Source organism: Jaculus jaculus, chromosome 7 (assembly GCF_020740685.1).
Source record: "Jaculus jaculus isolate mJacJac1 chromosome 7, mJacJac1.mat.Y.cur, whole genome shotgun sequence".
NCBI classification, from domain to species: domain Eukaryota; kingdom Metazoa; phylum Chordata; class Mammalia; order Rodentia; family Dipodidae; genus Jaculus; species Jaculus jaculus.
The window spans coordinates 3,932,770-3,947,409 of record NC_059108.1 but is presented as its reverse complement, the minus strand read 5'-3'; the positions used below and the strand labels follow the sequence as shown (position 1 = coordinate 3,947,409).

At 58.1% G+C, this 14,640-nt stretch overlaps 1 protein-coding gene across 2 annotated transcripts in view; it reads right to left on the bottom strand.

Moving 5' to 3' along the window:
- Window positions 1-2,939: 2,939 nt before the first annotated feature.
- The window catches only part of Pepd (peptidase D), a 122,369-nt gene continuing 110,668 nt past the window's right edge, over window positions 2,940-14,640 (bottom strand). For both annotated transcript variants that reach the window (XM_004659957.2, XM_045154317.1), the window contains 4 exons: window positions 14,312-14,460; window positions 7,012-7,196; window positions 3,826-4,017; window positions 2,940-3,452 (listed from right to left, as the gene is read on the bottom strand). In XM_004659957.2, the coding sequence (XP_004660014.1) occupies window positions 3,327-3,452; window positions 3,826-4,017; window positions 7,012-7,196; window positions 14,312-14,460 (652 nt within the window). In that variant the 3' untranslated portion in view covers window positions 2,940-3,326. The remainder of the gene's footprint in view (window positions 3,453-3,825; window positions 4,018-7,011; window positions 7,197-14,311; window positions 14,461-14,640) is intronic.

Below are 14,640 nucleotides of genomic sequence, written 5' to 3'. Positions count from 1 at the left end.
GAGGAAATAGTTTCTACTTGCTGTATTTTCATGAAAATTGATATAGCCAGGTGTGGTGATTCATGCCCTATAGTTCTGGTACTCAGGAGGTGGAGGCAGGAGGATTGGGAGTTTGACGCCCTGAGCCACATAGAGACCCTGTCTTGAAAAAAAAAAGTAGTACGGAAGGTATGTCCCACATAATTTTTATGAATTATTTTATAATCGAATTAACTTGTCTCAGAAAATTTTATAGGGACTTTGTGAGGGTGCCAAGTCTTAATAAAAACACTTAGAATGACCAATTCATGGACTGACTGTGTGATCAACATTTATGTGCACTGACACCTATTTCTGGATCCTCTTTCACCACAGCCCACCCTCAAGCCTTGCTACTCCTTTTGAAGCAGTTGTTTAAACCAAGTACCTTTCCACATACCACCTTCTAGATAGATCTTTGGAACCTGCCTCTCTCACTTCCCCACCTCAGGCCTGTGCAGCGTCCCCCTTCTCACCTGCCTGGACCTGGTTGGTTCCTTATGGGTCTTCCTGGTCGGCAGTCATCACATCCCCTCCTGAACCATACTTCTCTTCAGTGTGTGAGACCCAATCTTGGTCCTGCACCTTCCTTTCACCTGGTCAGCTTTGTTTCCCCCCATTCCTCCTCCTTTTCCAGCTCTTTATGTTTGGAACACAGCATCTCTTGCTTTTTGACTTCAAACTCTTGTTTGATATCTGTTCCCAGTGTCTCTTTTGGACAAAGAGCACTTACTTAGACTTCTAGCTTTTTTCATTCACTTGCTTGTAATCAGAAAACATGTGTAGAATGGGCAGTTTGGATATGGCATGACTGTAGTAAGGGAGGAAGGAAGAAGATATGTGCTACACTCAGCTAGTTGTGGGTATGGGTGTGTAGAGATTGAAGCCTGTGGCCTTCAGCATGTTAAGTGCTCTACCTCTGAGCCACGCCCCCAGCCCTTCACTGTGGATTCTAGACAAGTGCTCTACCTCTGAGCCACACCCCCAACCCCTCACTGTGGATTCTAGACAAGTGCTCTACCTCTGAGCCACGCCCCCAGCCCTTCACTGTGGATTCTAGACAAGTGTTCTACCTCTGAGCCACGCCCCCAGCCCCTCACTGTGGATTCTAGACAAGTGCTCTACCTCTGAGCCACACTCCAGCCCCTCACTGTGGATTCTAGACAAGTGCTCTACCTCTGAGCCACACTCCAGCCCCTCACTGTGGATTCTAGACAAGTGCTCTACCTCTGAGCCACACCCCCAGCCCCTCACTGTGGATCCTAGACAAATGCTCTACTACTGAGCCACGCCACCAGCCCCTCACTGTGGATCCTAGACAAGTGCTCTAGCTCTGAGCCACGCCCCCAGCCCCTCACTGTGGATTCTAGACAAGTGCTCTAGCTCTGAGCCACGCCCCCAGCCCCTCACTGTGGATTCTAGACAAGTGCTCTACCTCTGAGCCACACTCCAGCCCCTCACTGTGGATTCTAGACAAGTGCTCTACCTCTGAGCCACACTCCAGCCCCTCACTGTGGATTCTAGACAAGTGCTCTACCTCTGAGCCACACCCCCAGCCCCTCACTGTGGATCCTAGACAAATGCTCTACTACTGAGCCACGCCACCAGCCCCTCACTGTGGATCCTAGACAAGTGCTCTACCTCTGAGCCACGCCCCCAGCCCCTCACTGTGGATTCTAGACAAGTGCTCTACCTCTGAGCCACGCCCCCAGCCCCTCACTGTGGATTCTAGACAAGTGCTCTACCTCTGAGTCACGCCCCCAGCCCCTCACTGTGGATTCTAGACAAGTGCTCTACCTCTGAGCCACGCCCCCAGCCCCTCACTGTGGATTCTAGACAAGTGCTCTACCTCTGAGCCACGCCCCCAGCCCCTCACTGTGGATTCTAGACAAGTGCTGTACCACTGAGCCACACGCTAGCTCTCAGCTATATTTCTTAAGTATTCACGTAAGAGTTTCAGACCAGCCTGCACTAGTCATGTCCAGGACTGAGGAAATATACATTTTGTAAACCTGAACACATCTGTTACAGGGCAGCATGAGTGGAAAAACGCTTGGCAAACTCAACTGATGTTCAGAAAGTCCCAGTGTGTACACAGGCTGCTCAGTGACCCAGGTGGGTGATACATCTGTGCACCAGTAGAAAATTTTAAAGGATGGATGTTTTAAATTTAAGAAGGAAATGAGATGGCGGGGCTTTGGAACTCAGATCACACTTGTATTTTGGGTGGCTTTTATTTTCATATAGCTACATCATCAGCACTCTGCATTAATGCCGTAAGATACCTGTTTGTAGTAAATGGTAAACCCTTGAGTGGCTTCTCAGTCTCTGTAGTTTGGACCATTCTCCCAACCCTTTCAAGTTTCAGCCCAGGATCTTCACTTGGCTCAGAGGCTCCTGCCTGAGAGCACCATGAGGAGACATGAACACGCGGATTCTAGAAGCTAGCTTTGGGCGGAGGGGCAGGGGGTAGGACAAGTGGACAAGCAGAAGGAAGGACAGATGACCTGCCACAGATACTGTCGGCCCCTGGGTGGCTCACCATGCCTGAGTGGAGCAGTCCGTGGGCTTCCACTTCCGGAGGGCTCGCCGGGAGGCATGGACATGCTCTCTGTGACGCGGCAGGGCTGCCGGCTGCGCTGTCCTAGGAAGGTGAAATCTAGGTCTGCAGCCTATTAGCTTGGGAGGCCTTGCAGCAGGTGACTGCAGCAAGCACTTGGAGGCCCCAGGGCTCGGCGCAGGGTCCCGGGGGAGGGCTTCCTGGTTCCAGCAGGCCAGTCTGAGGCAGAAGCTAGCACAGGGCCTGTGCCAGTAGTACTGGTTTCCTGGGAAGGGTCTTTCACAGCTACACCTGGGGAGCCATCTTAACAGATCCCAAGCTTTCCTCTAAAGACACTGAGTACACACGGGACACACAGGACCTCTGTAAGTGACCTTTTATTGCAAATTCCACCCTGTACACTGACTGTGGGGAGAAGACCCGCGGCTGCATCTCGCCTGAGTACATGAATGCAGATGGCAGCGAGACACGAAGCAGCTGCTGTTTTAAGGACAGGGTTGTTTCAGTCAGCACTTAAGTCACTGTCACTTAAGCCATGTATATAAAGATAGAGCGTGATCATACAGAAGATTAGTAATAAGAATTCTTCCTTCCTTGGAAACAATATTTGCTTTGGTAGGATCAAATGTAGATGCAAAGATCTGATTTTTAAGCACCACCTCTTTGTATTAGAGTACCAGCCATTGGGCAACACTGGGCAGAGAAGTCACAAGGCCAGGCCCCAATCTCCCAGGCATCCTGGCTGGCTCTACTTTGGGCCAAAGGCCTTGTCACATCCTGCCATGCATGCTTCAATTTCCTCCACAGTCCGGGGCACACAGGTCAGCAGCTCCATGCCACTGTCCGTAACCACGACGTCCTCCTCAATACGGACCTGGGTCAGACAAGATGACATAATGACTCCGCTAGCCTGGTGTTCCATTAGCCTGATCTTGCCACATGGGAGAAGATTTTGGAGTTGGGACCAGTCCCTCTGACAAGAGAGACTGGTCTCAAAGCCTCTGGGGATGACTGCCTTAGAAAGAAGGCTCCTGTGTGCCACATTCGCTTGACTTTGGCACGTGGCCAGGAGCTCTAGCGGTGGGTGGGGATTTGGGGGAGTCTCTTTGCCGTGGGGTGAGGCGCCTGCCTGGTGACCTGGTCAGGCTTTCTCAAATGAGACTGCCATGACTGTCACTTCCTTGTGTCCTGGGACAACGAATGGGCCGCGGTGTGGAGTGGAGAACACAGGTCCTCTGGACACTCACCCCGCCGAAGTCGCGAAAGCGCTGCAGGACCTCGCGGTTGAAGAAGCAGGCCTGGGCCGGGTCTGCCAGGGCCTGGTCCAGGAGGTGGTCGATGAAGTAGATACCCGGCTCCACGGTGAGCACCATGCCTGGCTCCAGGCGCCGGGCTGTGCGCAGGCTCCGCAGGCCTGGCTCATCGATGCGCTCCACACCCTGAGGGAGGGTCGAGAGGGAGTGCCGTGGCCGTCCCTGTCCCCGTCCCCGCTCCCTGGGCTGACTGGGGCACATGCAGTCCACACACCCTGCTGTGCTGAGCTAGGCCATGGGGCACTTCTGGTAAGACCTCCCGTTCTGCAAAGACCTCTGGGTTTTACGTCCTTCCCCCGGCTGCCGTCAGCGCAGACATGCCGGGCAAGCTGCCTCGGCAGGCGTGCAGGGCCGAGTGTCCGGCCGCCCTCACACAGGTCCACCCGTCCAGGGGAATGGCAGAAGCCAAAAAAGCTCTCAGGCTGCACACACTCTGGGTCATGTCTTTCCTTCCAGGCAGCTCAAGTGGAAAGTGACCTCTAACGGGCTAGTACTAATGCCACCGGGCCAAGTCCCAGCTTTTCAGCACGACCAGCAGGAGGGACAGGTGCCGTCACCAGGGCAGGCCTGCCAGCGCCAGCCTTGGCACGTGAGCACCTGCTCGTGTCTGCGCGGCGGTGTGGCTGCCAGAGGTGCACTCGGGTCCTATAAGCAACCTTGGGCCTTGGGGGACCACGGTGTCTGCCGCTCCCGGCACAGGCCTCTGCCCGGCTCCTCCCCGGCTCCCCAGGGCACCCATCTGGCCTGCCGTCAGAGCCTGTGGATGAGTGGGTAGGGAGCGGGCTTTTTTGGAGAGGACTGGAGCTTGTCCTGCCTGGCTTGCGGCTCCCCCAGGACGTCCAGCTGCTGGAGAAGGAGCCGTCATTTCTGACTGTTTGGGGGCCAAGAACATCAGACTTCAATTAGTGGTTCACATAAGGTGACCAGAAACAGGCTGGCTCGGCCTGCAAGGCCGGGCACAGCTGGGGAGACTGCGACGGGATTGCACAGGGTGGGGACAGCCACACCGACCTGGCGTGAGCAGCCAGGGTGGAGGTGGTGAAGGGACACAAGGTACCAGGATCCCCACAGGTCATGCTGTGGGAAGAGCCTGGCTGGTGGTGTCCCCAGCCCCATGACACTTGCCTCAGATCAGCAGGATGGTAGGGAAGCGGGAGGCAGGGTGCGCTGGGCTCCAGGCCTGGCACTCATGAGTGCTGTGGCGAGCGAGCGTGGGGCTTGCTGCAGCCCAGGGGCTGGCCGGCCATGCTGTCTCTGCTCCAGAGCTCTCCTGCTACCCCGAAAGCCCGTGTCTTCCCTTTGGCATCCCATCCCTGTTCCTGTCCTTCACCACACACCATCAGTGCTTGTCCCCCTCCCCAACCCATGCCTGTGAAAGGCAGGACTGGTGAGGGCAAAGGCCTGATAAGGTCATGTCTCTTGGGCCCGCCTCTCTCTACTCCCCCTTCTCCTTCTCCGTCCTTTTTTATGGCGCTAGATGTGGAACTCAGGGCCTTGCACATGCTAGACAAATGCTCTGCCACTGAGCATAGACTCAGCCTGGGCTTTTCTGCTAATGGCACAGGGGAGGCTTAGAGCCAAGAGCATCCCTCCTGTATCCCAGCCTGCCTGGCTCATCCTGCGAGCTGTGGTAGGTGTACAGGAGGGATCTGTTTTCCATCTCTCAGAAATTTCTACAATCACCGTTCCAATTGGGGTTAGGGGAGACGGACTCCAGAGAAAGGGGTGCACAAAGGATTTATCTGTATCTATATATCCATCCCGGCAGTCACCCCTTCACAGCAGTAGCTCCTGAGGTCTGCCGAGGGCGAGGGGCGTTGGACACCAAGAACAGAACACAAGCTGGCATCCAAAGAAGAGAGCGTAGCAGCAGAGTGGGCCAGGCCCCGTGGCCACAGGCCAGGACAGGGACATCCTGCTCTGGCCTAGGACGCAAGCTGTGCCTGAGTGCCCGTGCCTGCCTCTGCCTGGGCAGAAGTCTCAACGAGGCTTCTTAACTTTTACGGGGCTCCTAGCAGAGCAGACCCAGATGTGTCTATAGGCCTGAAATAAAACAAATGACTTTTATAGGAAAAGTCATATTTTTTTTTCCACAGTGTTTATCTGTCAGAAGAATAGACCCTGAGCACAAAGGCTGCTTACTGGAAAAGATGAAAACAGTTTGCTGCCAATATTCTTTGGTGGAAAAAAGTACTTTGGCGACTAATGAATAATGAACCTCAACTAACAATGTCTGGAAGGGCCTGCTCTTGGCTCCCCGCACACAATGGGATGGACAGAAATTAGGAAATTAAAACTGATTTTGTTTCTCCAAATTTAACTGTTTACACTTGAGAAAAAAATAATTGAATAATAATGCTTGTCTTGAGCAATACCCTCCCCCCCCCCCCACCAAATCATCCTTAGTGTTTTCAAAATGCCCCACAGCCAAGAGGCTGGGTCTAGTCTTGGCTAACTGGCTGGTGGGCCCCAGGGTGTGCACCAGTTGCACAATCAGCCCCCTGCATGGTGGGCGCCAGGCCAGCCTGGGCAGCAGGGATGACTCGGAACCCAAAGGGCTGGAGCCACCTGCCCGGGAGGGCCTCCCAGGGGCCCTGAAGTACCCACTGGGTGGTCCTTTGAGAGCTTGTGGCGAGAAAGGGAGAGGAAATCCTGTCTGGAGATGCCTCACAAGCCTTCCTCCCGTCAGGGATCCCAAGAACGGCTGAGCCTAAGCAGGGTGCAGTGGGCACTGGCCCGTGGCCAGGGAGGCAGCGGGCACACTAGCCAGGAAGCAAGACTAGGGATCTGCTGCTGGGCTTGTGAGGGCCCTAGAGAGCGAATGAGGTAGACACAGAAAGATGTGCGGGAGGCACTAACTCCAGCCCCACCGCCCTTGCGGGGATCACAGCCCACTCTGCTCACCTCTCAGCCTACACTGCGCGCAGGGGCTCTGCCACCAGAGCATGCCTGTGGGTCCGTCCAGGCTTGTCCAGGGCCCCAGCTCCTCCCCTCTGCCCCTGTGTACCACAGGGAGCCCCATCTTTCCTGCTCCGCTACATCCCCAGCCATCCCCGAGGGCCCGCACTGCCCCGAGGGGGCCCAGGATGTGACATCTCACTGGGCCAGTGTTGCACTGACCTCAGGGTAGCCTCCCACGTCGTGCACATCAAGGCCTAGGAAGTGGCCGAGCCCATGTGGCATGAACACGGCTCCCAGGTGGACTTGGAGCATGGCATCCACGCTGCCACTCAGGAGGCCGAGGCGGGTCAGCTCCTCCAAGTGGATGCGGTCAGCTAGACGGTGCATGTCAGGCCACCAGACACCTATGGCTCAGAGAGAGATTGCGGTAAGCCAGAGCTCCACGGACCAAGGGGTAGGGATACAGGCTGAGGTGGGAGGACCTGAAATGAGGGTCAGGGGGCTACAGGGGGGGTCCAAGTGTGATGTGACCCGGTCCACCCTCTGAGCTCTGGACCCTCTGTCTCCTCATTGTACCTCAGCAGAGGGCTCCTGGCACCCATGGCCACGGGCCTAGCTCGAGTATGCGCCATGTCCAACTCTGACCACTGTTGGGCCCAGCAAGGTCCCCGGGCCCCAGGAGCAGCAAATGTGGCTAGATTTGGCCCAGAAAGACTCAGCCTGGGCTTTTCTGCTGTAGGAGCTGAGCATAAAGCATCCACGCACACCCCTGAATGGCTACCTCACCTCGACGGCCGCTGGCTGAAGGGAGGCACTGCTGTATGGCCTCAACCCATGGCGGGCACGGGCATGGAACCATTCATGGTATGCTGGGTGTCCAAGCCCAGGCTGCTAATCAAACTCATCTTTGTCCTGTATTTCTGGGGCAAAGGGTGCTGTGGAGGAGACCCTTGACTACTGCCTAGGGCCTCAGCTAGCATCAGGGACTGCCCAGGCTCTGGGAAATCCCTCTATCCACTCTCAAGGGGGACCACCAGTGAAAGAAGCCAAGGCTGGGCAGTCTGCAGCCCTGACCCCATGAGGGTGACCCTTGAGCACCTCCTAGCCCCACAGGTTACTAAAAACCTTGGCTTGCAAATGTCCTACTCTGCCTCTGAGCCAGTCCTGCCTTCTTGTGGCTCTACCCCTGACCACTGCTCTGAGAGGAGGGCTGAAGACCCCTGGTAATGAGAGGCCCTGTGGCACCCTGACCTAGAAAGGGCTAGGCTGTAAGGGCCAGGGCGTGAGCTTAACGGGAGGACAGGAGCCCTCCGATGCTGGAGTGCAGGGCTGCGCAGGCGCTGGAGCCGTAGGGCTAGCTCACAGCTGGCATGTCACCGCAGCCCGAGGTGCGGGAGGGGAAGGGGTATGAGAGAAGGGGAGAGGGAGGAAGGCTCCTGAAGTTGAGGTACCTTCCGACAGGGGGGCCTGGGATGCCTCCAACTACTGTTGGCTCATGTCTTGGGCCACCTAAACACACAGAATGTTTTGGCCAATCCAGTAGGCACCTCATGAGTGGGAGGCTTTTTTCCAATGGCTGGCATCCTTGGAGCCTGGCTAAGTGGATTCACTCACTCAGTCGCTCATGTGCTGCGTGACCTGGGTAAGGTTCCTGGCTCCATAAGCCACACACAGGTGACTCCTCTATCTAAGAGCCACAGGCTGCTCCCAGCAAGCCGGCTCTAGTCTCTGGCATCTACAGGAGCCAAAACGATGCCCTCAAACACTGGCAGGAGCCACTCAAGAGCCGTCACTCAGGCAGGACCTGCCCGAGCTTGGCTTTGGTGTGCTCCCAGCTAACATGCTCTGGGTGTGAGTCAAGCCTGCCCCATCTCTACTTGCTCTCTCCTCCGAGATTCCAGAAGCACACGAGGTCAGTTCATGTCAGGTATGTGCCTTGATCACGCCATCCTCAGGGTCCCTGCTGCCGTCCCCAGCCAGGCTTGCCCCACTGCGGCTGCTCGCACTCAGACACCCGAAACCCCTCTAGGCAGATCTGCTTGACTTCCTCACGTCTTGTCACCAAACTTCAACGTGGCCTGGGGGAGGGGGCTGCCTGGACATCTGGCTCAGGACCTGGGGGTACCACTTGTCTGCACACTCAGGAAGGCCTTGCACACTCCTGGCCACGAATGGGGAGTTTCTCCTGGGTGTGGGTAGAGATGGGACAGCAATTCACGCCTCAGTAACCTGGCCCTAGTGTCTGGCGCAGAAGGTCATTATAACACCCTAGCTGGGGCAGGGCCCCTGATGTGAGTGGAGGTTATCATCCTTGCCAGGGCTGGGCACAAACTACTCCTGGGCTTCTCCCACTTCTGCCAATCAAAGACACCACAGCACCTAAGGCCACACAGTGTGCCCACATCAGACCTCCATTGCAGCACACTGCAGGGACCAAGGGGTGAGAGGCTCTGCGGGGTCCTGAACCGGTACAGGCCTGGCTCACCCTGCTACCTCCTGCCAGCGCCATCTTGTCCTGGCTTTCCCGCAACAGCACCATCCCTGAAGCCGGAGCCCTTGCCACTCCCCTCCCCTCCCCTCCCCTCGATGGGCATCCCAGGGGTTGCTTGAGAGCATGGGACAGCCTGGCTGGCCTTGGTGGCTACGGCATCCCCCCACCCTCTCTACAGGCAAGCAGAAGCAAAGGCCACAGGCTGGACCACCCCTCTAAGACCCCTTCTTCCTCCTTTCTCTAGGAAGCCCTCCTGGGTTGCCCTTCTTGGGCTGCCAGAGCTCCCTCCACCACAACACAGAGGCCTCAGAGTAGGGCTTGGGCCCTTCTGTTTGGCGCTTGATGAGTGAGGTGTGCAGAGAACCCTGGCATCCTCATGACGTCCTCTATGGCTCTCCTGCAGCCCATGCCAGGGCCCCAACGGCCCAGGTTCCTGCGCATCTTGGACCCCATTCTCGAAGGGGGCACCACAACCCATTTCACGACCCTGGGGCTCAGAGAGGTAAGTCCCACTGCCCAGGCCTACGGGTGTGTCCAGAGCAGCCCGGGGTTTCTGCTGCTGCTTCCCCCTAGTCCCCGTCCTGAGCGCGCAGCGGCCGGGCCTGGAGCTGCTGCTGGGGCTGGGAGGCCTCGGAGCCGCAGCGGCATCCATCACAGCCCGCGGCTTCCTGCCCAGAGTCTGACAGCCCCGGGGGGGCTCCCGGGCCCAAGCCAAGCCAGGGAGGCAGCAGAGGCCCTCCTGGGCTACAGCATCAGACAAAGAGCTCACTTCATCTATGGACAATGGCCCTCGTGGGATGGGTGACGCGAGCCAGGCTGTGGGGTGTGGGAGCAAAGACTTGGGGCCGGAATCTCAGAGCAGACCCTGCGGGCTGCAGGGAGCGAGCTGCCTGGCAGGCCAAGCTGGCGCCTCGCCTGGGACCTCCAGCCCAGCCCACCCGGCACTGTTGGCTGGAGGACCTCGGGGACTCGCTCACCCTGCGTAAGGGCAGGGAGCAGCATGCGTCCTGGCTGCCGGCGCCTCGATGCTGAGCAGCTATTGCGTGGACACTCCCCGCAGGCCTTCTTCACACCCTCATGGAGTGCCGTGGGACGGCAGGGAGAGCAGGAAGCTTGTCCTCCATCTCCCTGGCGGGGCTGTGGTGGACACAAGACCCCGGGCAGCCCTCCCCAGTCTGGCTCCTGTCAGAGGGCACCGTGGCCTGGGTGACATGAGGTCCACGTGCCGCAAACTGCCCATGCTCCCAGGCCTGGACCCATCTCCTCTAAGGCCCACCCGTACCTAGACGTGGGGACTCACCCTGTCTGTGTCTGCAAGGGAGGAAGGGGGCCAGGAGAGGCGCCTCTCCCACAGATCCACAGACAAATGTAGGGTCAGCTGGTGCTGGCACTGCCCCATGCCCATTTTGAGGATGAGGGCACTACCTGCCACTGAGTCCCTTTGACTGCAGGTTGACCCCGAGCTAGAAGTGCGGAGCGTGGCACAAAGCTACGCGGGCTGTGCATGGAGTACAGCTATGATTCACATGCGAGTGATATGCTGCTTCTGCCCACCCTAGGAGCCGGGGCTCCAGGGGTGGCGGCTTGAGACGGCACATGGGAGGGAGGGGCTGCAGTGGAGGAGGTCCACAGCCCAAGGGGTGGTCACTCTGTGGGCAGGGTTGACTAGACCTGACAGCAAGATACGGGGGTGCTGGGAGGGGAATGCAACGACGAGGCTTGGCTGTTTGCCACTAGACTGTGGGGGCTCCAGAGCCCAGACAATTTCAAGTCTAAGGGGGGGGGGTTCACTTGCAGCTATGGCCAGCTCAGACACAGGGCCAGGCCCAGCCCTCCTCAGGAGCACTGTCTTGTGGCTGGGAGTCCATCAGGCTTTCTGGTGCTGTGGACAGAAGGCTGCTGGTCCAGATGACACTGAGGCCACTGTTAACTTGGACTCCAGCCAGCCAGTGGCCCCCATGGGGTTCTGCTGTCTTGTCCACCTTCCCTCGTTGTGTGTGATGGGGGAATGCACCACCCCTGCCCCAGGATGGGGGCCCAAGGCCCACATTCCTCAATCCCCTAGAGGAGCAGGCACTGGTCCGTGTATGCTCTGACCCTTCATTTCTGCCTTTCCCCTGGGCATCGCTGTGTGATTTCCTGCTTGTCTTTGTTTACTCTTCCCTGGAAGGTCGCAGGAAGCAGCCGGGTAGTCTCAGCAGGGCGTTTGTCTTGGCCCAGGAGCTGAACCCACAACCCGGGGGCATTTCCGCCAGGACAGGCAGGGTCTGACCTGGCTACCACTGCCTTGCTGCGAGGGGGAGGCCATCTGTCCCCGTCTGCTGAGCGGCTCTGTGGGCACTGGCCTGCAGACGCCGTGGGGACAGGTCTACACTGCAGGACTGGGTGGGAGTCTGGCTCTGCCCCTGGGCCTCTGGGTTTGTCACAATCTGAGAACATGGTGGAATACGCCAGGTACTGCCGCAGGCTCTGGGACATCTCTCTCCATAAGGGATTCTCAAGTTTCACGACAGCCTCCCCTGGGCCAGGTCTGTGCTGGGCAGAAGGGGCGATGCATGCGGGTGCTGGAGTCAGGGCGGCCCATGCTCTCACTCAGGGACAGCATGAGGCCCCCGGCCTGACGCCACTTCGGTACTGCCCACGGAGACCTGCAGGTGGCACCCAGGGCGGCGGGGTCAGAGATAGCTCAACTCCACTTGCAGAGAACGCTTGAGCTGAGCGTGGCAAGGCCAGTACTGCACGCACACACCATGGGGCAGAGACCCCAGCCTAGGAGAGGAGAAGGGACACAGGGAGCATGTGCCCAGCCCTCTCTTCCTGGAAGCTTGATGGCAGACCTTGCCAGCACGTTTGAATCCAGGCCCTTCTCACTCTAGGCCCATGTAGCTGTGGGTGGGTCTGGCTTCCGGTCGCAGTGTGCCATGGCACTGCCTCACGCGAAGGCACAGGGGGCCTAAGCCTGTGCCGCAGCTGCCACCCTCCAGAGCTCTTCCTCAGGCTCTCCCTGTCATCTCTCCGGGCACACCGGGGTTGCTGGCCTTGGGTTCCTAACGATCAAGCCCTGCTAGTTCAGTGAGGTCGTGGGGCCCTAGGGTTCCCCCACGGCTCCTAGATTTTGAGTGCTCTCAGGGCTGGACTGGGGTCCTTATAAAGATAGACCTGTCCCCAATGTGCCTCTGAAAGTGACCAATGCAGAGGGCCGCTCCACAACAGCACTGGGCCCTGAGATTCCAATCGTGGCTATAAGTTATCCTCACAATGGGTCATGGGGCCACAGGGGACTCTGTTTAGCCAAATGCTGAACCAGCAAGTTCTGGGTCTGCCACACACCACATCCTGATGCCGTGAGAGGGCTGGGGCTCAAAAGCTCCCCCTCACTTCAAATCATTTCTCCACAGGGATGTAAGACTGACCATCACAGCCCCTGCTTAGGACGCCCAGTCTCTAGGTGTCACAGCCACACAGGGCCCTGAAGCTTCTATCATCATTCCCAGACTGCCTGCCGCAATAGCTCTCTTATGGCTAGGCTCAGCAAGAGGGCCAGTGCCAGGGAGCAGAGCTGGCTGCGCCTGTCCTGGAGGGGACTGACTTGTGACAGCATGGGGAGCTAATCCAGCCACTTGGAGCACAAAGAGATTGAAGGGATGGAGCAAGGCACACTGCCAGAGGCCACGGGCCCTGCCTGGGGCTGGGCATCCTGTACACCTTGGTACCCCACAGATGGTCTTTTATACAGTGACACTCCCCCCCACCTCACCCACATCAGAGGCCTTGGGAAGGGTTCCTGAGGTTTCCCTACCAAGGGCCATGTGACCAGCTGCTTTGCTGGGAGTCTATATAGTGGGGAGAGAAACAGGACGCTGGGGCTAAAAAGTGGGGGTTGGGCAATACCTTCCAGTTCTCTTGCCTGCAGTCCTTGTTAGTGGACTTGTGATGGCACCCAGTGACCTCACCCTGCTAGTTAATTTTTCTGTTGCTTTTAACCAAAGATGCGTAGGCTGCTGCTTGGGACACTATGGGCAAGCCACCAGGTTCTAAAGAGGCAGGGAAAGCAGACCTCATGGCAGCATGGAGCCTGGCTGAAGTCAGATCTTTAGGTGTGGCGAGTGGTGCTTAGCAACCCCATGTCCCCTGGGGGTTACTGGCCTATGAAAGTTGTGCTCAGGATGTGAGGGACCCAAGGCTTGCAGGATGGGCTTGCAGCAAGAACATGGCAGGGCAGAAGTGACCAGGCAGGCCCCCGTCACCACTGGCCAGCCTCCCGTGCTGCAGGGCTGGAAGAGCCAGACGTCACAGTTGTGGGTCAGTTCTGCGGGTGCCAGCTTTCGCCCACAGCATTACAGAGGGCCAGGGCTCGGCAGAGCGGAACCTGAGACAGGGAGAGCAGGACCTGATGGTCTTAGAGGGCAGGCCACAAAGGCAGCCTTGCTGAGATTCGCTGTTTTCCGTCCAGAGGACTGCCATGCAGTGGGATGCTAAGGGACAGTGGCCAGGGGCTCTGCAGGCTGTCTGGAGTGTGCAGGAATACACTTGCGGTTGGGGACAGGAAGGAGCAGGACGTCAGGCACGGCTGGCCTGCAGCAGGGACGGGAACCACAACAGAAGACCACCGAGCTGGACGGTGCCTCAGGTGCTCCCGCAGCACAGCTCAGCGCTCGCAGGGCGCCGCCTCCCCACATCCAGACGAGGAGACCCACGGGGACCGTGTTCAGGGTCACAGGCAGGAGCAGGGCTGGAATCTGCTCCTAGGGCCAGCCACATGCCAGCACCCAGAGCCACCTGAAGTGGACTGCGTTTTAGGGACAGGCCAGGAGATATGCCGATGTCCCAGTGACCAGTGTGAGTGGAGGGATGGGCAGGGAGAGGTGGCCAGATGGGACATGGGGTGACCCGGGGCAGAGCTCCCAGAGCCCTGGCTGTGTTCCTGATCTGTGCTCAGCCTGGGTCCTCACAGCACTGGGAATGTACCCGGCCAGCAACGCGGGGTGGACGTAAAACAGACCGCAGGACGCGGTGCCTGCCTCTCACCTGGCTTCATCGTGCTCATGACCGTCCTGCAGCTTCGCAGCACCGCCTCATAGATGGCCCTCTGGTCGTCGGTGAACTTGCCGTTGGCAGGAAAGGAGCAGGTGATGTCGGACGCGAAGCAGTAGTACTCTCCACCCATGTCGAACAGGCTGCGGAGGATGGGGGAGGAGGGAGGGCAGCGCTTGGGGCTACCACCCCTTCTATCCTTCCCACCAGGGCCCAGCTGCAGCACTGGACTGAACCCACTCCATCTTGAGATGTGGCCAGGGCAGAGAGCTCCACCCTGGCGTCACCCAGTGGGGAATGAACAGCGGAGTTGTCCTGGGAGA